Below are 25,759 nucleotides of genomic sequence, written 5' to 3' on the forward strand. Positions count from 1 at the left end.
AAATTGCTTGTGTCTGGCAGGAGAGCAGGAGGGGTTGATCCCACTGTATATAGAGGAGTTATCAGTCATTGTACAGGAGGAGGAGGTGAGCTGTGACATCACCTATTGTGAATGGTGGATCCTGTGTTATCTACTGTATATAGAGGAGTTATCAGTCATTGTACAGGAGGAGGAGGTGAGCTGTGACATCACCTATTGTGAATGGTGGATCCTGTGTTATCTACTGTATATAGAGGAGTTATCAGTCATTGTACAGGAGGAGGAGGTGAGCTGTGACATCACCTATTGTGAATGGTGGATCCTGTGTTATCTACTGTATATAGAGTTATCAGTCATTGTACAGGAGGAGGTGAGCTGTGACATGTATTGTGAATGGTGGACCCTGTGTTATCTACTGTATATAGAGGCGTTATCAGTCATTGTACAGGAGGAGGTGAGCTGTAACATCATCCAATCTGTGATAATGAGACTGCTGATAAATTATCCATCCAGAATAAAGAGTAAGAGTCCTAGTTGCTAGTGTGTAAATTGCAAGATTTCACTTTTTTTTTTTTATAGAAAATGTAATTTTCTATTAACATTTCTATTCTTAAATATAAAATATTAACAGAAAAAAAAAAAAAAAAAAAAAAATCGCTAATAGGCGATTTTGTGATGTCCTGTTCCCAGCAGAGACGGTCCGTACAAAACTCTTTGCCTTCATACACCCACCTCCATGTGCGGCAGGTCCCATATAACAGGTGCTTCTCACAAAATTAGAATATCACCAAATAGCTAATTTATTTCAGTTATTCAATACAAAAAGTGAAACTCATTATATAGAGTCATTACACACAGAGTGATCTATTCCATGTGTTTATTTCTGTTAATGTTGATGATTATGGCTTACAGCCAATAAAACCCCAAAAGTCATTTTCTCAGTAAATTAGAATACTTTATAACACCAGATTGAAAAAGGATTTTAAAATCCAAAATAATGTGCTACTGAAATGTATATTCAGTAAATGCTCTCAATGCTTGGTCGCGGCTCCTTTTGCATCAATTACTGCATCAATGCGGCGTGGCATGGAGGCGATCAGCCTGTGGCACTGCTGAGGGGTTATGGAAGCCCAGGTTGCTTTGATAGCAGCCTTCAGCTCGTCTGCATTGTTGGGTCTGGTGTCTCATCTTCCTCCTGACAATACTCCATAGATTCTCTATAGGGTTAAGGTCAGGTGAGTTTGCTGCCAATCAAGCCCAGTGATACTGTTGTTTTTACACCAGGTATTGGTACTTTTGGCCGTGTGGACAGGGGCCAAGTCCTGCTGGAGAATGACATTTCCATCTCCATAAAGCTTGTCGGCAGAGGGAAGCATGAAGTTCTCTACAATGTCCTGGTAGACGGCTGCACTGACTTTGCTCTTGATAAAACACAGTGGACCTACACCAGCAGATGACACGGCTCCCAAACCATCACTGATTGTGGAGACTTCACACTAGACCTCCAGCAGCTTGGATTGTGTCCTCTCCACTCTTCCTCCAGACTCTGGGACCTTGATTTCCAAATGAAATGCAAAATTTACTTTCATCTGAACACAACACCTTGGACCCCTGACAACAGTCCGGTTCTTTTCCTCCTTGGCCCAGGTAAGATACTTCTGGCGTTGTCTATTGGTCATGAGTGAATTGACACAAGGGATGTGACACTTGTAGCCCATGTCCTGGAGACGTCTGTGTGTGGTGAAGCAATGACTCCAGCAGCAGTCCACTCCTTGTGAATCTCCCACATTACTGAATGGCCTTTTCTTAACGATCCTGTCCAGGCTGCAGTTATCCCAGTTGCTTGTGCACCTTTTTCTACCAGACTTTTTCCTTCCACACAACGTTCCATTAAAATGCTTGGATACAGCACTCTGTGAACAGCCGGCTTCTTTACCAACGGCCTTTTCTGGCTTCTCCTCCTTCTGGAGTATGTCAGTGACGCCTTCTGGACATCTGTCAGGTCAGCAGTCTTCCCCATGATTGTGGAGCTACTGAAAAATACTAAGGGACCTTAAGGCTATGTGCACACGTATTCTTGAGGTCTGCGGATTTTTCCGCAGTGGATTTGAGAAATCCGCAGGTAAAAGGCACTGCATTTTACCTGGGGATTTTATGCGGATTCCACCTGCGGATTCCTATTATGGAGCAGGTGTAAACCGCTGCGGAATCCGCACAAAGAATGGACATGCTGCAGAATGTAAACCGCAGCGTTTCCGAGCGTTTTTTTCCACAGCATGGGCACAGCCGTTTCTGTTTTCCATAGGTTTACATGGTACTGTAAACTCATGGAAAACTGCTGCGGACCCGCAGCTGCAGATCCGCAGCAAAATCCGCAACGTGTGCGAACATAGCCTTATAAATACTGAGGAGCTTTCACAGGTGTTTTTTGTTAATTCTAATTTACTGAGATAATGACTTTGGGGTTTTCATTGGCTGTAAGCCATAATCATCAACATTAACAGAAATAAACACGTGAAATAGATCAGCTGTGTGCAATGACACATATACAATATATATATATATACACCCTTATTAGGGCAGCTCCTCGCCTTCATACACCTCCATGTGCGGCAGGTCCCGGCCTGGGAACATTTCCAGCAGAGAATAAATTAAATAAACTGGGTCAGGACACGAGAGGTTTCGTGGCCTCCATCGATATCCCACCACCAGCTCAGTAACGAGGTCAGCGGCTTCCTCCGCCGCTCACTTACCGCGCTTTTCTCCCCGACGAGGAGAACTCGTCCGATGTGATGTGCTTCAGAAAATTGAAGCAGAAGAAAAATATCTGGAAAGGAAGAAGGGAAGAAATAAACTCTATATTAAACGTGCGAGAAAGAACAAGGATTTAATGAGCATCAAGCACCACGTTATGTACCGAGCATTTAGGAGCTCTGCTCACCCTGAGCCTCCTGGTGCATCAATACATGCTGATTCGGTGAAGACGAGTCCAGCACAGGGAGAGCGCCCCCTCCTGGATTAAGCAGAGCAGATAGCAAAAACCAAGTCTTCCACTTATCCTAGCGGGGGGCGCCAGTGGTGCAGAAGACCAAGCCTCCATTTTTGCACATTGCTTTACATCCCCCTCCTTGGCCTGATCTGCATCGCTACAAGAGAGCGGCGTCGCCTCCTCGCTCGTAGACTGATCGCTGATCGAGTTTGTGTCTATGATCAAAAGGATCCGAACACGAAGACAAGAAAGGGAATGGCAAAAACCGCAGCCGCCGACTGCCGAGCGCTCGCAGACAGACGCTGCTTCTGGTTTGTAGCGAGAAGTGTTCTCCTTTGACGAATCTTGCTCATTATATGGAGGATGAGACGTCCAGTGTCTGGAATAAAAACAGTCTGTCTGGGAGCGATGTACCTGCAGTATCACTGACAGCAGGACCCTACTCGTGGAGATTCCACTAGCTGGCAATGCAGCCTGGGAAAAATATGCAAATAGCAGAAGAAAAAGGGGAATGGTCTATCTAGCGCCACCTAGCACAAAAACAGGATTTTTGGTTGCTTACCGTAAAATCTGTTTCTCGGAGCCTTCATTGGGGGACACAGGAACCATGGGTGTATGCTGCTGCCACTAGGAGGCTGACACTATGCAAATAAAAAAGTTAGCTCCTCCTCTGCAGTGTACACCCCACCGACTGGAAGTAGGATCTTCAGTTAGTGAGAAGGCAGTAGGAGAAGCAACGTGTAAAAGAGAAATAATAATAATATAATAATAATAATAAACTATATATAGCGCCAACAAATGCCGCAGCGCTCCACAGATTAACAGTTTCAAACACTCAAAGAGTGTTCAAAGAACTCAAACGTAAACAGTATAACACAATAAACAGAGCTGTTCAACTTGGGAGGGTGCTGTGTCCCCCAATGAAGGCTCAGAGAAAAAGATTTTACGGTAAGCAACCAAAAATCCTGTTTTCTCCATCGCCTTTCATTGGGGGACACAGGAACCATGGGACGTCCCAAAGCAGTCCCTGGGGTGGGAAAAACAGACTTCCATCAGGTCAGAGGACTCACCACTGCCGCCTGCAGGATCCTTCTGCCTATGCTGGCGTCCGCCGAAGCATAGGTATGCACCTTGTAAAATTTAGCGAACATGTGGATGGAAGACAAAGTTGCCGCTTTGCAAAGCTGTAGGACGGAAGCCCTGTGGTGCACCACCCAGGAGGCGCCGACTGCCCGGGTAGAGTGAGCCTTGATCCCAGGAGGGGGCACTCTGTTCTTGACCCAGTAAGCCTCCAGAATTGCCGTTCTGATCCAGCGGGCAATAGTCACCTTAGAAGCCAGTTGGCCTCTGCGCGTGCCATCAGGAATGACGAAGAGAGAACCTGTCTTCCGGAAAGTGGACGTTCTATCCAGGTAGATCCACACTGCCGTGACGAGGTCCAGCTTTTTCAACGATCGCTCCAGAGGATGAGTCGGAGCTGGGCAAAAGGAAGGTAGAACGACGTCCTCGTTGGAGGTGGAAACCACCTTAGGAAGGAAAGAAGGAGGAGGTCTGAGGACCACCTTGTCCTGGTGAATGACCAAGAACGGAGGTCGGCAAGAAAGGGCCGCCAATTCGGAAACGCGCGGATAGAAGTGATGGCCACAAAAAAAGGCCACCTTCCAAGATAGGGAGATTCCCCTGTCAGTTCTGAGAGGCTCAAATGGGGAAACCTCAGAACGTCCAGTACCATGTTTAAAACCCCATGAATCCACAGGGGCCCTATACGGAGGGACAGCATGGGCTGCTCCTTGAAGGCAGGTCTTAACCTGTGGCCGAGAAGCTAAAGTCTTCTGAAAAAGGATGGGAAGCTCAGAAATCTGGCCCTTGAGGGAACTCCGGGCAAGGCCCAAATCCAGTCCTGCCTAGAGGAAGGCCAAGATGGAAGGCAGGGAAAAGGACATAGATGGGTACGATAGTAGAGTCTGGGAAAACGAAGGCTTCCGAGCCTGGATCATGGTGAGAATCACCTAGTCCGAAAGGCCAGACGCTCTTAGAACAACGGACTCAACAGCCACGCCGTTAAACTGAACGACCGAGAATTTGGGTGGCAGATCGGACCCCGAGACAGCAGATCGGGACTGTCTGGAAGGCACCAGGGGGCGTCCGCGAGAAGATTGACGATCTCAGCAAACCAAGCTCTCCTGGGCCAATCTGGGGCGATCAGAATGACCGGCACCCCTCCGCCTTGATCCCTTTCAACGGCTTGGGAAGCAAGGGAAGAATGGGAATAGATAGGGGAGCACGAACTGCGACCAAGGAATGGCCAGAGCGTCGATGCCCACTGCGAGAGGGTCGCGAGACCAGGAGATGAACACCATGTTCATTCGGGACGCCATGAGGTCCACGTCCGGAGTCCCCCATCGAAGACCAGGCTGATGTAAGAACCCCTGATGCAAGGACCATTTCCTTGCCGAGAGGCCCTCGCGGTTGAGGAAGTCGGCGGCTCAATTGTCGACACCGGGGATAAGCACTGCGGATATCACCGGAACCATTGCCTCTGCCCGGAGGAGGATTTTGGATACCTCGGCCAAGGAACTCAGTGTCTCCCCCGATGGTCGATATGCCACCTCCGTGGCGGTGTCCGCTGAGATTCGGATAGGTAGACCCCTGAGAATCCTTTCCCAGTGGCGAAGGGAGAGAAAGATGGCCCGAATCTCAAGCACATTGATCGGCCAAGAAGACTCCTGCGCCGACCAACGACCCTGAACAGTCAGGTGGCGAAACACCACGCCCCAGCCGAGCAGGCTGACGTCCATCTTCACCACCTTGCCAGAAAACTGGAAGGAAGGACCTGCCCTGGGAGATGAGAGGTGACGTCAGCCACCAGTTGAGGGACCGATTGACCCGGGGAGAGAGATGGATTGGTCGATCCAGGGACAAGACAGACCTGTCCCACTGTGACAGGATGGCCTGCTGAAGAGGACGTGAATGAAATAGGGCAAAGGGTGTCGCTTCCAATGTTGCTACCATCCTCCCCAGGACCTTCATGGCCGATCGGAAAGAGGGAAGCCGAGGACCCTGGAGCAAGTGTACGTCCCGACGAAGGACGGATCTCTTACCCTCGGGAAAGGAAGACTTTGAACTGATGAGTGTCGAAGAGCATGCCCAGAAAAAAAGGAGGCGCTGCGAGGGAACAAGACAGGATTTCTTCTTGTCGACAAACCACCCGAAACGGCTAGTGTCGAGGACGATGGAGGCTCTCGCGAGCCTGAGAAAAAGGACGGAGCCTTGATGAGGATGCCGTCGAGGTACGGAAAAGGTACCAGTCCCCTGACCCTCAAGATGGCTATCAGTGCCGCCCTGATCTTCGTGAAAACCCTGGGAGCAGTTGCGAGACCGAACGGCAGGGCGACAAACTGAAAAGGGTCCTGGAGCACCGCAAAGCCCAGGAATACATGATGTCCTGGGAATATCGGGACATGGAGGTAGGCGTCTTGAATATCTATGGAACACAGAAATTCTTGAGCCTCCATGGAAGCAATTACTGAATGAAAGGATTCCATCCTGAGGAGTCTCAGATGAATTCTCCTGTTCAGCAATTTGAGATCCAGAATGGGATGAACCTTGCCTTCTTTTATCGGTCACACAAAGGATTAGAGTAGAAACCTGTGAACCGTGCTTCTTCTGGGACGGGAAAAATTACCCCCGGCTTTGAGAAGAGAAGCAATGGTTGCGAAGAAATCCGGAACTAGAGCGGGGTCTCTTGGAGGTCGGGATTCAAAGAAACGATCCCAGGGTCGTGAAACGAACTCTATCTTGTATCCCGAGGATACAACTTCCCTGACCCATGTGCCCTCTACTGAGGAGATCCAGAAGTCCCTGAGGAAGAGGAGACAGCCGCCCAGCCTGGGAAGTGGGCTGAGGTCTAGACGAGAGTCATGCCGAGGTGGATCTTCCAGTCCTAGACCTGGAGGATATACCTTGGGAGTAGCGAGAACGCCAGGAAGGAGTGGGTCTAAAAAAATACCCTGTTCTTCTCTGGACGTGCCTGTGGCCTTTGCTGCGTGAACCCTGAAAAAGGTCGGCTGGTAAGTGACTTTTTGGAAGACAAATCCGCCTGCCGGGCCTTGAGCCAATGGTCCGACGGGAGGGAACAGCATTGCTGGAAGCCTGAGTTGCACAAGACGCGGCATCCAGGGAAGCGGAGGCCAGGTATTCACCTACAAGAGAAATCTGGCTAGCAAGCTCAGCTAGCTGTCCGGGTGGAGCCCCGTCCGGGATGCCCTGACGGAGCTGTTTGGCCCATTTGGATACTTCGCAAAGGATTCTATGATTATCATTAGAATCCTTCAGAGATGCTCCGCCAGCTAGAGAAAGGACAGTGTTGGTCTCTCGACAGCCTGGAAACCCGAGGATCCACCGAGGGGGAAGTCCAATTAGCGGTGAGCTCCGGAGAAAAGAGATAAAACGCCAAGGCGCTTTCCTCTCTGAAAGCGTCTGGCCGGATTCTCTCCTTCTCTCGTCATGATTTCCTCTAAATCAGGGTGAGGAGTGAAAACTTTTGAAGGTGGTTTAGCCCGTCTAAACGAAACCGCCTGGTCTGCGGGTTCCGTAGTGGAATCTTTGATGCCACAGGTCTGATTTATCGCTCCAATGAGGTACTGAACCATATCCCTCATGGATTTGGTTCAAATCCAGCGCCGAAATGTCCTACGAAGGCGCATCAGAGAAAGCCTCGCCTGACGCAGGGGAGGACCGGGGGGAAGCCGACCGCAGGAAGGACCGTGGGGCGAAATGGAATGGGAAAAGGACTCAGACCAGCGTTCCTGTCTGGACCTTTTGCGACCTATAACGGAAGGCTCAGACGGAGTCTCCTGCGACCCGTTGGCTACTGCGGGGGTCTGCAGGGGCAACCTATCAACCACAGACACAAGGGTTTTAGACACCCGTGTTAGATCCGCTATGGATTGTGATAGAGAGGACACCCAGGCTGGAGTGGAGTTTTCGCTCTGTAGCGGAACAGCGGGAGGGTCCTGGGAGGGGGTTGCTACACGTCTGACAGAGAGCAGAAATACCAGAAGGTTAGGGGCCAGAAGGGCAGAGGAGTGTCAGTCTGCAGAGCAGAGCTACTCACGACAGGCGACGGTGGAAGTGCAGCCAGGAAGCGGCACGGCCGCCCGCAGACAGAAAGGAGCGCAGCCGCAGGAAAAGGCAGCGCGGCTGCCTGCAGGCCCCACAGAAAAGCGCGGTCGCCGGTGGAAAACGGCGCGGCTGTGTGCGCGCCAGAAAGGGAGAAGCGGCCGCTGCAAAAAGACAGCGCGGGTGCCAGTAGGGCCGCCGCGCCACCCAGAGCAAGGAGCAGCCGCAGCAAAAAGGGGGCTGTGCGGCTGCCTAGACAGTGCAGCGCGGCCGCCGACAGTTGAGCGGCCGCAGTAAAATTAAGCGCGGCAGCCAGAAGGGCCGCCGCGCCACTCGGGTACAGGAGCGGCCGCAGCAAAAAGGGGCTGTGCGGCTGCAGAGACGGTGCGGGGGAAGCAGCGCGGCCGCCATGCGAAGGGGCGGCCGCCGTAAAAATCAGCGCGGCGGCCAGAAGGGCCTCCGCGCCACACGGGAACAGGAGCGGCCGCAGCAAAAAGGGTAGTGCGGTCGCCCAGATAGTGGGACCCAAAGGGCCGCCGCGCGAAGGAGAAACGACTTCTCCCATGTCACCCCGAGAAGGACCCAGAGGAAGGGGAGCAGGAATACTCACCTAAACATCCCACGCCGTCTGTTACTAACCTCAAACTGGTGAAGGTATCAGACGTCCAGGGAGCTGATGGACGTCCTCGTCTCCTCCAACCGACAGGCTCTGGTGGGCGAGTGGGTGGGGGACGGAGCCAGGATCGGACTTCTAAGCACGCTTGTGTGCTAGGATCTTGGTCCTGGTGTGGGATCTATGAGGATACGGGGTGGCAGTACACGCCGTACTCATAGTCCGCTTGTGGGACTACAGGTGTGACTGCTCACCCTGTATCCCATCCGAAAACCTGAAAGAAAACGACGCACATTGAGGTAGATAAGGGTCTAATGAAAGACCCGTGTCCACCTCCTACTGACACTAAGCTAAACTGAAGATCCTACTTCCTGTCGGTGGGGTGTACACTGCAGAGGAGGAGCTAACTTTTTTATTTGCATAGTGTCAGCCTCCTAGTGGCAGCAGCATACACCCATGGTTCCTGTGTCCCCCAATGAAAGGCGATGGAGAAAAGCCAATCTACAAGCCCGCAAAGCTGGCATACACATCGCCCGCAGGTGCTGGTTGGCTCTTTAAAGGGGATTTCACATTATCACCTGCCAATTGGGGTCCGTCTGAACGCTTAGACCAGCAACGATCATCAGATCAGGACATTTTTTTTAAATCCTTTTAGCCCCGTTACAAAATGCCCGAGCACCACTCTATTTATCCTCTATGGGGCTTCCGGAAAAAAGGGGCCCGAGCGCGGTGTCGTGAAAAAGGGGCCCGAGCGCGGTGTCGTGAAAAAGGGGCCCGAGCGCGGTGTCGTGAAAAAGGGGCCCGAGCGCGGTGTCGTGAAAAAGGGGCCCGAGCGCGGTGTCGTGAAAAAGGGGCCCGAGCGCGGTGTCGTGAAAAAGGGGCCCGAGCGCGGTGTCGTGAAAAAGGGGCCCGAGCGCGGTGTCGTGAAAAAGGGGGCCGAGCGCGGTGTCGTGAAAAAGGGGGCCGAGCGCGGCGTCGTGAACAAAAAGGGGGCCGAGCGCGGCATCGTGAACAAAAAGGGGGCTGAGTGCAGCTGCCTCATTCTAAAGGAGATAAAATAACCAGACGATCCCTTTAATGGTAGCTACCTATATGTGGCACTACAGAAGCAGTTTCCTTCCTTCTGGAGGAGAGCTAATTTACAAGTATATTAGTAATATGACGTCTGACCAGATGTTCCCATCTCACAGCAATTGCCTCCACGCTGGGGCTCCTCAGCTGCTGTAGGCCTACAACTCCCACCATGTTTAAAACTGTCAGGGCATGCTGGGAGATATAGTCCTGCAAGGACTGGAGAACCCCGGGGTGGAGACTATACATCACACCCAATAACGTTAATAAGCCCCCCTGGAAGTGGTAAAAGAGGAGAACTCACCTCCTCTCCCTTACTGAGACGATCCACCAGCATGTGTCTGAAAAAAAGCAAGAGGCACAAGGATTACAAGATGGGGTCTCGTACAAGGGGTGCGGAGGGGGCACCGGCTCCTGTGTCCTCAGGTGCAATCACATCCGCAAACATACGACCAAAACTGCAAAAAAAAATAAGAGGCTCACCCAAAGAGGAACCAGTCATAGGCCACCGTCAGGTAAAGGATCTCTGCCGGCTTCAGCGTGCTGTGCACCATCCCATCCTGAAAAGTCATTATCTGTGAGAGGCGTGCATACAAACGCACAAAACGTCAGCACTGAGGGTAAATAGACTATATCCTCCTTAGGATGCCAGCAACACAGCTGTTCCAAACCCTGACTTCTGACAGCCACCACTAGGGGGAGAGCAAGAGCTAAGTGCATACAGGTCATACGCTGCATCCAATGATAAATCCGTATACAAATGAGCTCCCTCTAGTGGCGAAAAAGATAAAAAAAAAAATCACCCATAAAATAAAAAGCAAACTGCTGGATAATTCTCGCCACGCATGAGGCCAGAAATCTTAAGAATAAGCATTATAATGGAGGGGATGTAATAAGATATGTAACGTGAAATGGGAGGAAGACAATGTAATGATGTAAGTCTGCACAAATGCTAAAGCATCATGATTATTACTATGCCGTCTACCCCAATGCCAATATTTACATTTTTTCTTTCATATATAGATGTGATTTAGGGCAAATGGCAGAAGGCAAATACCATCATACGACAACCTTGATGCCAAAATTGACTTTTCTCCCTTCCTTCTATCAACCTGTGTTGAATCATGCGAGAATAAGAGAAATCGCTTTCTCAAGGCTCAGACCCATCTCCTGACAAAGTGCCTTGTAAAAAGCATAAATTATGAATACTCCGCCGGCATGAAAGAGAATCACATCCTGACGGGAACCAGAGTTTGGGAAGGACGGGGATGGGTGGGGGCATACAGAGCGCTCCAGCATCCCGGCAAGGAGTATACGGATCTGTCATACAGAATATGGACCGCGTCCTTTGAATGCGAATTTTAAAGAGAGATTCCTATAAATTAGTTACCAATATAACAATGCTATTAAAAGAATGAGAGATGAAAGGTGTGCGGACGACGAGAGATAAAACGGAAAAAATTAATATTTCTGGCGAGAAGCCCGGATGCAAAGCTGAAAATCTGCCACTCATGGTAATGGTTTGGGTCTTGCAGGGAAGGGCGTAAAGTCAGACTAATGGACGGGTCCTTCATAGAGGTCATCTGAGATTATAGATGAAAAATTATTATATTTCACAAAAAACAAGCGCCAATGGCAGAGTCTGGAATTACAGCACTTGTGTGTCCGTCTCCCTATGGCATCATGGCTTCTGTCAAAGGATCTTTTCTCCTCTTCTACTTTCAGGAGCGCACTGCTCCCCTGCCTACCTGCTTACTGGGGGGGTGCATCCCTGACCATACAGACGAGGCATGTCTGCACCGCTCCCCTGCCTACCTGCTTACTGGGGGGCTGCATCCCTGACCATACAGACGAGGCATGTCTGCACCGCTCCCCTGCCTACCTGCTTACTGGGGGGCTGCATCCCTGACCATACAGACGAGGCATGTCTGCACCGCTCCCCTGCCTACCTGCTTACTGGGGGGCTGCATCCCTGACCATACAGACGAGGCATGTCTGCACCGCTCCCCTGCCTACCTGCTTACTGGGGGGGTGCATCCCTGACCATACGGACCAGAGGCATGTCTGCACCGCTCCCCTGCCTACCTGCTTACTGGGGGGTGCATCCCTGACCATACAGATGAGGCATGTCTGCACTGCTCCCCTGCCTACCTGCTTACTGGGGGGGTGCGTCCCTGACCATACAGACGAGGCATGTCTGCACCGCTCCCCTGCCTACCTGCTTACTGGGGGGGTGCGTCCCTGACCATACAGACGAGGCATGTCTGCACCGCTCCCCTGCCTACCTGCTTACTGGGGGGCTGCATCCCTGACCATACAGACGAGGCATGTCTGCACCGCTCCCCTGCCTACCTGCTTACTGGGGGGCTGCATCCCTGACCATACAGACGAGGCATGTCTGCACCGCTCCCCTGCCTACCTGCTTACTGGGGGGCTGCATCCCTGACCATACGGACCAGAGGCATGTCTGCACCGCTCCCCTGCCTACCTGCTTACTTGGGGGGCTGCATCCCTGACCATACAGACGAGGCATGTCTGCACCGCTCCCCTGCCTCCCTGCTTACTGGGGGGGTGCATCCCTGACCATACAGACGAGGCATGTCTGCACCGCTCCCCTGCCTACCTGCTTACTGGGGGGGGTGCGTCCCTGACCATACAGACGAGGCATGTCTGCACCGCTCCCCTGCCTACCTGCTTACTGGGGGGCTGCATCCCTGACCATACAGACGAGGCATGTCTGCACCGCTCCCCTGCCTACCTGCTTACTGGGGGGGTGCATCCCTGACCATACAGACGAGGCATGTCTGCACCGCTCCCCTGCCTACCTGCTTACTGGGGGGGGTGCGTCCCTGACCATACAGACGAGGCATGTCTGCACCGCTCCCCTGCCTACCTGCTTACTGGGGGGCTGCATCCCTGACCATACAGACGAGGCATGTCTGCACCGCTCCCCTGCCTACCTGCTTACTGGGGGGCTGCATCCCTGACCATACAGACGAGGCATGTCTGCACCGCTCCCCTGCCTACCTGCTTACTGGGGGGTGCATCCCTGACCATACAGACGAGGCATGTCTGCACCGCTCCCCTGCCTACCTGCTTACTGGGGGGGTGCGTCCCTGACCATACAGACGAGGCATGTCTGCACCGCTCCCCTGCCTACCTGCTTACTGGGGGGCTGCATCCCTGACCATACAGACGAGGCATGTCTGCACCGCTCCCCTGCCTACCTGCTTACTGGGGGGCTGCATCCCTGACCATACAGACGAGGCATGTCTGCACCGCTCCCCTGCCTACCTGCTTACTGGGGGGCTGCATCCCTGACCATACAGACGAGGCATGTCTGCACCGCTCCCCTGCCTACCTGCTTACTGGGGGGTGCATCCCTGACCATACGGACCAGAGGCATGTCTGGACCGCTCCCCTGCCTCCCTGCTTACTGGGGTGGGTGCATCCCTGACCATACAGACGAGGCATGTCTGCTCTGCTCCCCTGCCTACCTGCTTACTGGGGGGTGCATCCCTGACCATACCGACCAGAGGCATGTCTGCACCGCTACCCTGCCTACCTGCTTACTGGGGGGTGCATCCCTGACCATACAGACGAGGCATGTCTGCTCTGCTCCCCTGCCTCCCTGCTTACTAGGGGGGTGCATCCCTGACCATACAGATGAGGCATGTCTGCACCGCTCCCCTGCCTACCTGCTTACTGGGGGGTGCATCCCTGACCATACCGACCAGAGGCATGTCTGCACCGCTCCCCTGCCTACCTGCTTAGTGGGGGGGTGCATCCCTGACCATACAGACGAGGCATGTCTGCACCGCTCCCCTGCCTACCTGCTTACTGGGGGGGTGCATCCCTGACCATACAGACGAGGCATGTCTGCACCGCTCCCCTGCCTACCTGCTTACTGGGGGGTGCATCCCTGACCATACCGACCAGAGGCATGTCTGCACCGCTCCCCTGCCTACCTGCTTACTGGGGGGGTGCATCCCTGACCATACAGACGAGGCATGTCTGCACCGCTCCCCTGCCTACCTGCTTACTGGGGGGGTGCATCCCTGACCATACCGACCAGAGGCATGTCTGCACCGCTCCCCTGCCTCCCTGCTGACTGGGGGGTGCATCCCTGACCATACGGACCAGAGGCATGTCTGGACCGCTCCCCTGCCTCCCTGCTTACTGGGGGGTGCATCCCTGACCATACTGACCAGAGGCATGTCTGCACCGCTCCCCTGCCTCACTGACAGTACGGACAAGATGCCTGTCTGAACCTCTCCCCTGCCTGACAGTACAGACCAGATGCCTGTCTGCACCGCTCCCCTCCCTGACAGTATCGATCAGATGAATGTCTGCACCACTCCCCTGCCTCCCTGACATTATGGACCAGATACATCTCTGTACCACTCCCCTGCCTTCTGACAGTACGGACCAGATGCATGTCTGCACCTCTCCCCTGCCTCCCTGACAGTACGGACCAGATGCCTGTCTGCACCGCTCCCCTGCCTCCCTGACAGTACGGACCAGATACATCTCTGCACCACTCCCCTGCCTCCCTGACAGTACGGACCAGATGCCTGTCTGCACCGCTCCCCTGCCTCCCTGACAGTACGGACCAGATACATCTCTGCACCGCTCCCCTGCCTCCCTGACAGTACGGACCAGATGCCTGTCTGAACCTCTCCCCTGCCTCCCTGACAGTACGGACCAGATGCCTGTCTGAACCTCTCCCCTGCCTCCTTGACAGGACGGACCAGATACATCTCTGCACCACTCCCCTGCCTCCCTGACAGTACGGACCAGATGCCTGTCTGCACCACTCCCCTGCCTCCCTGACAGTACGGACCAGATGCCTGTCTGCACCGCTCCCCTGCCTCCCTGACAGTACGGACCAGATGCATGTCTGCACCGCTCCCCTGCCTCCCTGACAGTACGGACCAGATGCATGTCTGCACCGCTCCCCTGCCTCCCTGACAGTACGGACCAGATGCATGTCTGCACCGCTCCCCTCCCTGACAGTACAGACCAGATACATCTCTGCACCACTCCCCTGCCTCCCTGACAGTACGGACCAGATGCATGTCTGCACCGCTCCCCTGCCTCCCTGACAGCTCTGACCAGATGCCTGTCTGCACCGCTCCCCTGCCTCCCTGACAGCTCTGACCAGATGCATGTCTGCACCGCTCCCCTGCCTCCCTGACAGCTCGACCAGATGCATGTCTGCACCGCTCCCCTGCCTCCCTGACAGCTCTGACCAGATGCATGTCTGCACCGCTCCCCTGCCTCCCTGACAGCTCTGACCAGATGCATGTCTGCACCGCTCCCCTGCCTCCCTGACAGCTCTGACCAGATGCATGTCTGCACCGCTCCCCTGCCTCCCTGACAGCTCTGACCAGATGCATGTCTGCACCGCTCCCCTGCCTCCCTGACAGCTCGACCAGATGCATGTCTGCACCGCTCCCCTGCCTCCCTGACAGCTCTGACCAGATGCATGTCTGCACCGCTCCCCTGCCTCCCTGACAGCTCGACCAGATGCATGCTGTGTGCTCTTCCGTGCTGATAGCATTGGAGGGGCACAGGGGAGACCGGCCAGCTTCAGAGCAGGGCTCACAAACTTTACTGGGAAGCGCTTGTAAACACTGTACTCCTTTTCTAGGAGGCTGGCCACCTCTGAGACTGCAGCAGTGGCCAATAACCTAAGCAACCTGTAAGCTTTAGAGCTAAAGAGAATTTTAAGGACAAGTACAGTAAATTGCAGAGTTGCTTCTTCCCAGGAACGTTGTAATTTTAACTTTTTATAACGTGGTTAGTTTTTTTTCCTTCCTCCCACATCATTATAGGAGATAGATATGGTTGTTGGGGTCTGACTGCTGGATTTCCCACTGATCACGAGAATGGGGGTCTGCGTCTTTAGATGTAATGGAGCAGAGGTCACACATGCGTCTCCATTCAGTGCCTGGGACTGACAGATAACCGGCACTATATGCACGAGTGATCAACCCTGCATTCAATCTAAGGACATGGAACCCGTTCTCATGATCGGCGGGACTCCCGGGAATTACCGTATATTCAGCACTTCTAATAAGCAATCAATATATTATTTATTATTGACTAACCTCTTTGGCAGCTGAGCAGCTATTGTTCCCCACTAGTGTGAGTAGATGGGGGGCACTAACCTTTGGCCTAACATCAGGGTATCGTGTACTTTCCCAACTCAGCCCAGTACAGTCCGACTATCCTCTATTCCTCGCTAAAGAAATATTTATCAGAAATATCAGAGCAGCTCCTCGCCTTCACATACCTCCATGTGCGGCAGGTCCCCGTCTGGGAGCTCATTAATAATGCAAAGACTGTGAAATTCACAATATAAAGTTTATTTTGCTGTCCACACCAGGGCTGGGGAGTCAGAGACCATTTTGGTGGAGTCGGAGGTTTGGCTTATCGACTCCACAGCCCTGGTTTACATAGTGACGGCCCCATCATGTTCCACTGACTGCAGATCTACTGCCTGATCACGCCACATAAAAAGCTACATTAGACGGTGTGCCCAACGTTCATCCATGGGTCGTGTTGGGTACTGAAGCTCGTCCCCATTGAAAGGGCCAGAGGTCACGGTTTCTAGTGGAAAGTCTGAAACTATGGCAGCTGGATCACTTCCTACTACCTGCCGGCATCCTGGACGCCTCCTATTAGCAGGCTGGCGATATGTTGACACATCGGACGTAATGACGACGTAGGGACCTACTAATCAGAAAAAGGGTCCAGGATGGCGGCAGGTAAGAGGAGGTTTGCTGGGCTCTGGTCTGGACGGATGTGGCCACCAGACCAGGGTTTGACAAAGCTCTTGTGCTGCGTATGTAGGCAGAAGTAAAGCCATTTTCTATCATGGTCTTATGTAACCCCCTACCTCCGTCTCGGCTGCAGAAAAACTTAAATTTTCCAATCCTTTGTTTTAAACCTTCTCTCTGTGATCTTCTCATTAAGAGAAGCAGTGATCCCCTTAACAGACGCATTCGGCACAGTCTGGGACTGCGAGTTCACAGTTTGCATTTACTTTCCTCTTACGCTGAATGGCGCAGCTTGCATGATGTTCCGCAGCTCAGCAGGACGGGAGCACAATCGCTTATTAGATGCATCAGCTCCATGAAGTAGTCTTACAAGGTGAAGAGTTTACAGCAGATCTACGGATATTACCAGCAGGAATCAAGCTTGTGAGAGGAGCGCGGGATGGAGCGGGCGTTACGGGAGGATTATATAATCCATCAATATTGGCCAATATCTGTACAGCTGCTTTCTCAGCCATCTCTGCTTGTGGGGCTGCAAGTTCAGAGCTCAGCATTTGCAGTCTACGCTCACTTTTACCCTGTGCTCTGCAGTTAGCAGACCTCTGTATAGCTGCTGCTTTCTCTGGTTACATACTGGTTTGCAGTCCATGTGCACATTTGTCCCAGTCCATCATGTTGGCCAATACCTGAATAACCACTTTTATTCTTTGCTTGTGCAGCTGCAAGTTCAGAGCTTGGATTCTGCAGTCTATATTCACGTTTGTCCTTCTCTATCCTGTTGGCCAATACCTGTATAGTTTCTTCTATTTTCTCTGCTATTTCTGCTTGTGGGCCTGCAAGTTCAGAGCTCAGCGTTTGTGTTTTTTTTTGTCTTAAATCTGCAACCATGGAGCAGCGAAAGCGTCAACCTAGTGTACGCAGTTCTACACAAAAATAGTAGGTTTTTAAATGAAGGCAAATATGATCCCTAATCCCAGCTCTAGGACTCATGTAGACATCCGCGGATCTCGCTGCAGCCATGGATCGCAGTGCATGGACTGGCCATGGGTCTGCCAACCAGAGCGCGACAGCCTCATAGAAATATATGGAGCCATCTTGCTCCGGTTGGGAGACGTGTTGTCAGTCCTTGCACGAGCCTTTACAGCAAGAAGAGAAACCTTCAAGTATCTGAGGATTTAAAGGGGTTAAAAATCACAACAAAACCTCTTATGTCTAAAAATCTACTCACAGCCCAAAGCGAGAGTCTCAGGAGTGAAATGAACAGCGGCGTGCGATCCCACCCGGATATACAGTGCACCAGCAACCCGCTGTTTTCTGCAGAGGAAGAGTACAGCACATATCAGTCTAATATATATTTCACAGTAATTGACCATGAAAAAACGATGTAACAGTGCTGCGCATTAAACGCGGCCACGTCAACATTTTTCGCTTTTCTTATAAGATTTTCGGGGCTGTGAAAGCCCTTTGTCTTCATGCATAGGCTGTGAAGGGGTTAATTAAAAAGCTGCATGCAGGATATAGAGATATATATATATATATATATATATATATATATATATATATATATATATATATATATATATATATATATATATATATATATCTCTCTATCTAGTCACCCAATATCTCTGTACCCAACTCCCCTAATCATGCAGCAGTCACATCTCATATACCCCATGACCGCTGCGGCCGATCATTTGCTTCTGCGGGCTTCTTACCACTATACACATGCACGCTCGGATTGGCTGAGCGTGCACGTGTTCTGTAATACACAGGGAAGGAATGCAGCCATTAGGCGCCGTGACGGTTTGTCCTATAATAATCTAATGTGCACGGCCAGCTGTAGCATTTGATACCATGCTGGTTCGGTAAGGGATATAGTATAGAAGGAGACATGCTTAAAGGGAAAGTTCACCAAATGAGCGAGTATACATGTCTGAAATCAGTAAATATGGTGCGTTCTTCCAGAATCAGTCTCTGCAGCTCAACCCTATTCAGGTCAATGTAACAGAGCTGCAATATCAGAGAAAGACAGGGGTGACGCAGTTTCTTCAAGAAAGAAGCCATGTTTTGCTAATCTCCTTCAAAAACTGCTTGTTCCATCTTTTATAAATAATAAATACATTTTCTTTTTTTTTTTTTCTTTCTATTCCTGCTTGCTGTCAGTGAATGGCTTGCAATAAGAGAGTCAAAATCCACCGTCATGTTTCCCCCCACACCACTAAGGATTTGTTGGATGGTATGTGGAAGACCGTTCTTGCAAAATTGGGTTCAGTAGATCCGGGGGCCCTTTTGGGACCAGGTTTGGGGGGCTACATTTATAATTGTGCCCGTTAACATGTAGATGACGAGGCTGGCCAGGAAGGGATTTTTGTTAAAGGGAAATATGAACTTCCCCCATCGTCTTCAGATCCGTCCGTTCCTATCCAAGCCGCTCACCGCTGTGAACAACCCCTTTAAATTCTGCTTGGCACTTAGCAATGTTTTCTGAGCTCTTGGACCCAGGTGGCACAAAGAAGTGTGAAATTAAAGGGTTTCTCTCTCGCCAAAAGCTTCCATTTCAGCTTAGTCATGTGCGACTCTGGCCTTGTTATGTGACTGCGGATCTAATCTCAGAGAAGAGTAACCCCCATCATCCGACTCATCCTGAGGGTAACAAAAGGACGTCCACAGAGAAGAATTATACATCGAGTATAATTGATTGGCATGTGCTGGGGGCCGCTGGTGAACTTCCCCTTTAAGCTTACCTCCTCCTATATTATATCCTTTACCAAACACTGTGAAGGTGTCCGTCAGCTGCTTCCTCCCCGTACAGGACGCGTGCATGCTCAGCCGACCAGAGCGTGCACGTGTATAGCAATTCGATGAAGGAGGGCTCCTTATGTAGAAATTGTGGCATTTCAGAAGGCTTCATACGTGCGCCTAAGGCTGCATTCACACGTAGAGGTAATGGCCGGGGGCAAAATCCCCAAGATCGCGGACCCCAGGCATTTAGCTACTTCTTGCCCCAGATTATGTCCATTTTACTCGCAGCGTTGAATGGCAGAGGAGACTCTTACCGTCCCCATTGATGATGTGAATGAGGAGCCTCAGGTAATTCTGCGTCTGCTTCACCAAGTCCCAACTCTGCACCAAAAAAAGTGGAAGACGGGTTATAGTAAAGGAAAAATAAAAAACTGCGTCTATTGGAGTCCAATGTAAGATAAAACCAGCCTTTTGCCTCATTAAAACCTCGGGTTGTTGCTGTGTTTTCCCCCCCATTTTTTACACTGCAGATCTACTTAAGGAGTCACACAAGCATTAGACAAAGGGATACAATCCTACGGTGGTCCCTAGACCACCCTCCTTAATACACTACTCACTTGTACATCGCAGTGTGACCCCCCCCAAAGATGATAAAACTTAGGGGATATTGTTCTGTGCAGACAGGAGGCAGACACCATTGTGAATCCATGTCACCGGCATTGGTGCAAATGAAAGCGACAAGAGGAGCAATGGAGGGAGTTTGCTTGTGTTGTCATCACTACTGGTGGCAGGAGGTGCCCATCCAGGTGGTCCAGGTCCCCAAGGGGCACAAAGGTGGTCCAGCTCCCCCGGGGGGCACAGACGGTCCAGCTTCCCGGGGGGGGGGGGGGGGGGGGCGATACCCAAGGCAGAGGCAGACAAGGACGTCAACTAGGATCTGCGCCTTTGTGCCAGGAAGAGCAATAGGAGGATCGGCAGAGCGATATCAACTGCTCTTTCCAGCCGCCATTAGACAGGATGACGGGACATCCCCCCATTATTAACCATATATGTCCTTGATTACGGAGTGAGGAGCAGTAATGCATTCACGGTTATATATATTTATATATTCCTCCGCCCGGCAGTTCCCAGGATGATCCTTGTGCGATGTAGATCTGCTCTCTCCGACAAATGCTGGCTCAGCACTTCCCGGCCGCCTGCTGTGCTCTGCCCCAATTCTGCCTGCTGAAAGACAATGAAATCACAGGCCTGTCTCCAACAAAATTCTGGGGGAGAGACATTTACAAGAGCCCCCCGAAAAAATGAACAGCAGCAGCGTAGAAAGCACCGCCATCCAGACTGTGAACATCTCTAATCTATGGCGTGGTGTCAACATGTACAACACTCAGGTGTCAATGTAGTCATACAATTCCAGGGGGTCGATAATTGTCATTACATTCATATAGATGTGGGGGTCCGACTCCCGTGACCCCCTATTATCAGCTTTGGTCCCACGACCGCGAGAAGTATGCAGAGCACCACGGCGCCATACATTGTGTAGTGGACGGTCTAAGTACTGCAGCACCACTCCTTACACAGCAAACGGTCGTGTCCTTGTTCCGACAACCAGTGATCAGTGGCAGTGGCGGGTGTCAGGAACCCACAGAACTTACGCTGATGACCCAACCTAAAGATTACAATAGCTGCGCTACTTTCAATGACCGCAGCGATACTTTTCCCTGCAGGAGGTCTCACTTTTTATGGACACAGTAGTGTTAGAATCATTATGTTGAAATTAAAAAGGTAAATAAATCTATAAGATAAGATGCGACTCCGCAGTCCTGTCCCCGCAGACTGAAGCTCCCAGTGCAGGTGCCGCTCAATTAGACGTTTCTAAGCCGACCCCATTAACTGAGCGGCCCGCAGCGCCTCCTGCCATGCGCTGACCCATTTTCTCCGGCTTCGCACATGCTGGGTCCTCAGTTCTGCTGGAAGATCCCAGAGGCTTTACCACGAGAAGAACCTTTACTATCAGGACACAGAGAGGCACCGCTCCTGACGGTCGGTCTGTGCTTTCATCATCTTGTCGGCCGCTGTGCAGCCTCAGGGGGTAGACGATAGCAACGGGCCGCGTCCCGTAGGGCGAGCGTCACGTGCGGCAGGGCACCTCACATGATGAGCATCACCCGCTTACCTGGTATTCCCGCCAGTCAATGTTTAGGTGTCTTGTCAAGCAGACTGGGATGCTTAAAGGGGCATCAACGTAATCCTGCGGATGGAGAAGCACGCGACACATGAGGGGCTTCATAGTGTACAGATTATGCCAAACATTAACTGCAACTACATTTATGGGCCTATTTTAAATAGCGGCGTTACTGACCTCCGACAAGTAACATGCACCTGCGCCAATAATGAGACTAAGGCTTGTATGACACCGGCCGGCCATATACTAAACCCGGAAATACACAACAGGGGGCCGGTAATGTAACGAAAACTGCAACGCTCCCAAATGTGGAAAGAAGAGGCGCTGGATGAGCTCTCTAAGGGTCCAAGAGACTGACCTTACAATAGTCAGCAGCACAAATAATCGCTTGACAGTATGTGCCGTCCACAGATCCTCAAAGACTGACATCTATATTAAAGTGGCAGCTACAAATGCAATGTGTCACATACAGTGTCCTGTACAGCGACAGCCGCAGTCTGGAGGGCACGATATGCAATGGTTGGGAAGCAGTGCGGGTACCAAGTACAGGACAATTAACAGGATGGCCGCCAGTCTCCTTCTGATCCGAGATCTCAGTATTTGCAAGTCTCGGGCCACAGAATATAACAACCCCGTAAAGCGTAGTAACATAGTAACATAGTTAGTAAGGCCGAAAAAAGACATTTGTCCATCCAGTTCAGCCTATATTCCATCATAGGCATCACTCCAGCAGTTTTTTGTTTTATTGCACTGGAGTATTTAGTGCTTTTTTTTTTTTCTTAATAAATTGTGCCTGTTCAATTATGTATTGGTGGGTGCAGATATTTGCAACAGCACAATGGCTGTTCAAACCAAGCAGAAGCACCCGGTGCATCACAGGGGGCACAATCCTTTAACAGCACCTTCCCCTCAATCTCCACCCTAACCTCCTCTTTGATTGACAGCTCTGTCTTCAGAGAGCCAGAGAAGGGTGGAAAGAGATGGAAACCAAGCAGGTGGGAAGGTGTATATAAAGGATTGGCCCCGCCGTGATGCTCCGAGCACTTGTACTTCATTTTTAACAGTCTGTGCTGACAAGACTCCTTTAATAAATCCACGTCGTAGGTTACAATACAGAAATCAGGGTGTACTAGGGTCATGCTGTGAATCCTACCTGCTTCCAGTTAAATACAAGTCCTTCCGCAGCATAGTCTCGATCCTTGTAATCCTTAAAAAATTCACAGCCTGCAAGAAAGCAGAAGACATAAAAAAACAAAACAAAAAAAACAAACAATATTCACTGGACCGGTCTGTGGGGACATATTGGACCCTTAACCTTCCATAGATTACGCAGTGACCCTAGTGAAATGTAGGAGTAATCTCCTATTCCTGCTGTGGCTATCTCGTAAAGGTCCCGGCGGCAAGAGATCAACCCACGATCAGTTTCCAGGTCCCGTGGCCCCAGAAGAATACAGCACAAGTCCGGTCTCTGGTACTCCGCTATTATGAGCTGCGGTAAGGGAGAACGGTCGCTACATGGTGTGCGGAGCCTTCACATTTCTGGCTCTGTACACTTCCAGCGGCTGCAGGACTTGGTAACGGAAGGTCGGTGGAAGTGTCGGAAGTTGGATGCCCACCAATCAGATCTAGGATCCATCCCAACGATAACTTATCAATATTTGTGTCCCCTTTAAAGATCCTCTGACACAAAACAAAATGAGTTCTACAAAAGGATTAATATTCTCTACCTGGATAAGGAATCGACAAGAGCGTGAAGTCTGCATACCGCTGAGCCTTGTCCACCTTTTCAGAGGAAGTAACACTGGATGGAAGAAAAGAAAAAAAAAAAAAAAAAGCACAAGTTTAATGTATAATACTTATTTCGCAAAGGAAGATTTGGTTCTACAAAATCTACACTCCCTCAACTGATTGGGTTCAATGGAGAAAACAAAATATAATAATAATCAGTAACTTAAAAAGAGATCAAATATTTTCATTGACCCAGGTCTCTGAAAGATATTATAATTTTAATTATAATTAATTATAATTAAAATTAATTAAAATTATTAGCAAAAATCGGACTGAAATACAAACAAAACTCACTTGAGCCCAAATTTCACTTTCTTGTTTTCTACCATCAGGTCGCAGATGTATCGGACAGACAAGTAGCGCAATAATTTGATGTCGTGGCCCCGGACTTTGTCGAATTGAGAGTCTCCGTTCCTGGGAGGAAGAAATGAGAATGAACTGGTTAGATAACTTACATCATGGTGACGGTGTTGCCCCCCCCCGCAGATTACAATCCTGGTTGCCATCATTTAATTCTGAATCACAGCAAGACATCAGAAAGCAGGTACTGATTAGTGAGAGGGGTGATAACAAGAGGACAAGTCCCAGAATCCCCTCCCTGAGGGTCACTGGGGAGCGGACAACAGCAAGCTGTGATTGGTAAGGGAGGCGATACCGTGAGGCAGAGGTCCTGTATTCCCTTTGCCACCAGCCATACTAGGGGAGAGATGACAGTAGCGGGATGTGATTGGTGAGAGGGGTGATAACACGTGGACAAGTTCCTGACTCGAGTGAGGTCACTGAAGGCTGGACAGAAGGGGAAATGACAGCGACAGGCTGGGATCTTGCGTCTTGATGTCCTCCTAGGACGTAAAACTTTTCACAATACACCTGACTTCATATAATGACTGCCCCCATACATTGCCCCCAGACTGATGCGCTGGTGCCATATGGAGGATTAAATGCTGGGCTTTAATATAATCCTAATATCTAGAGCGTCTCATACAATACCTGGCTGCAGAATCATCCTCTGTAACTTCGGTGTCCGCCCAGGAATCATCAGCGCCCCCTGAAAAAAAAATTCACAGGAGGATCAGAGCCATCAGATCTGAGAGTGGAGTACAGCGCTGCTGGCACTGATTGAGAGAGGAGCCAACGTCAAGGCCCAGAGGGACGACCATTAATCTTACCTGAGAAGATGTAATTGTAACCGGTGCGACCATACAACTCCCCCCATCCGGCCAGTGTTGCCGACCTGCAAATGTGCTGCAAGGGAAAAGCAGAAAACATCAGGACGAATTCAAAAATCTGCAGCGCTTCCAAATAGGGATAACAAAAAAAATGTGATTTGAGGCAGATTTTGAGATAAAAAGGGTAATCGATAAAGGAATCGATGAAACATCTTCACTTCATGGTTGTTGGTGATGAAGGGGCTGCAGCGCTGGGGTAGTGCTACATGCCCCTCAGAATTTGCTCAGCATAGCGGCGCCGCCGCAGCCATCGGCCTGTGCAGAGAGTCACAGCCGCCCCATTGGGATGGCAGACTGAATATGGTGAGATTGTGAAGGTTTGGGACGAGCAGCTGCCGAGCGCGGCCTGTGCTGTGGATGCAAGAAAGGAAAAAGAAGCCATTACCTTTCCCTTGTAGAGGATAACAGGACAGACGAAACGTCCTCGGCATCGCGCCATTTTACTGCGGTTTACGAGGTCTTGTAACTTGCTGACCTGCACTGTGCTCTCAAACCTGAAACACAAAAATCACAGGGAATCATTAAAGCAAAAAAGAGAAAGAAAGCGAGGGCGCGAGAGACAAAAAGAAAGCGAGGGCGCGAGAGACAAAAAGAAAGCGAGGACGCGAGAGACAAAAAGAAAGCGAGGGCGCGAGAGACAAAAAGAAAGCGAGCGCGCGAGAGAAAAAGAAAGCGAGCGCGCGAGAGACAAAAAGAAAGCGAGCGCGCTAGAGAGGAAAGCAAGCAAACGAGCAAAACACAAAAAGAAAGTGAGCAAGAGAAAAAGAAAACAAGCACGCAAGACACAAAAAGAAAGTGCGCACAAGACAAAAAAAAATAAAAATGTACAAGCCACAGAGAGTGAGAAAGACACAAAAAGAGTGGGAGAATGAGAGCAACAGGGAAAGCGAGACACAAAAGAGGAGAGTGAGCAAGACAGAAAGAAAGAAAAAGCGAATTGGAGAATGAACAAGACAGAGAGGTGAAAGCGAGGACAAGTGAGAGTGAGCGATAGAGCGCGGGCTGCAATGCATGGCTGCAGGTAGGTGGCCTCCGCCGCACTCATCCTGGCTTCCTCGGCCTCACTATTGGCCACTATCAGGATATTCGCAGAGATCGCACACTTCTCCCACATTACACCCGAGTCACAGAGAACGCTCAGCATTAACACGGCAGATTATCGGAGCGGTCACAGGATCAGACATTAATCCGGACGTGATACAGGAGAGAACGCAGCGTCCCGCAGTCTGGTCTGCACGCCACAGAGCTCAGTTTGTGAGG

At 50.9% G+C, this 25,759-nt stretch overlaps 1 protein-coding gene across 2 annotated transcripts in view; it reads right to left on the minus strand.

The window, feature by feature from the left end:
• MTMR14 (myotubularin related protein 14) overlaps positions 1-25,759 on the minus strand; it is a 50,163-nt gene that overhangs the window by 21,135 nt on the left and 3,269 nt on the right. For both annotated transcript variants that reach the window (XM_069736438.1, XM_069736437.1), the window contains exons 3-14: positions 24,885-24,993; positions 24,440-24,515; positions 24,261-24,318; positions 23,565-23,684; positions 23,210-23,283; positions 22,636-22,706; positions 21,474-21,548; positions 19,615-19,681; positions 17,784-17,869; positions 10,257-10,333; positions 10,078-10,114; positions 2,733-2,806 (exon numbers count right to left, since the gene is read on the minus strand). In XM_069736438.1, the coding sequence (XP_069592539.1) occupies positions 2,733-2,806; positions 10,078-10,114; positions 10,257-10,333; positions 17,784-17,869; positions 19,615-19,681; positions 21,474-21,548; positions 22,636-22,706; positions 23,210-23,283; positions 23,565-23,684; positions 24,261-24,318; positions 24,440-24,515; positions 24,885-24,993 (924 nt within the window). The remainder of the gene's footprint in view (positions 1-2,732; positions 2,807-10,077; positions 10,115-10,256; positions 10,334-17,783; positions 17,870-19,614; positions 19,682-21,473; positions 21,549-22,635; positions 22,707-23,209; positions 23,284-23,564; positions 23,685-24,260; positions 24,319-24,439; positions 24,516-24,884; positions 24,994-25,759) is intronic.

The sequence above is a fragment of the Ranitomeya imitator genome, chromosome 8, assembly GCF_032444005.1.
Source record: "Ranitomeya imitator isolate aRanImi1 chromosome 8, aRanImi1.pri, whole genome shotgun sequence".
Taxonomy (NCBI): Eukaryota; Metazoa; Chordata; class Amphibia; order Anura; family Dendrobatidae; genus Ranitomeya; species Ranitomeya imitator.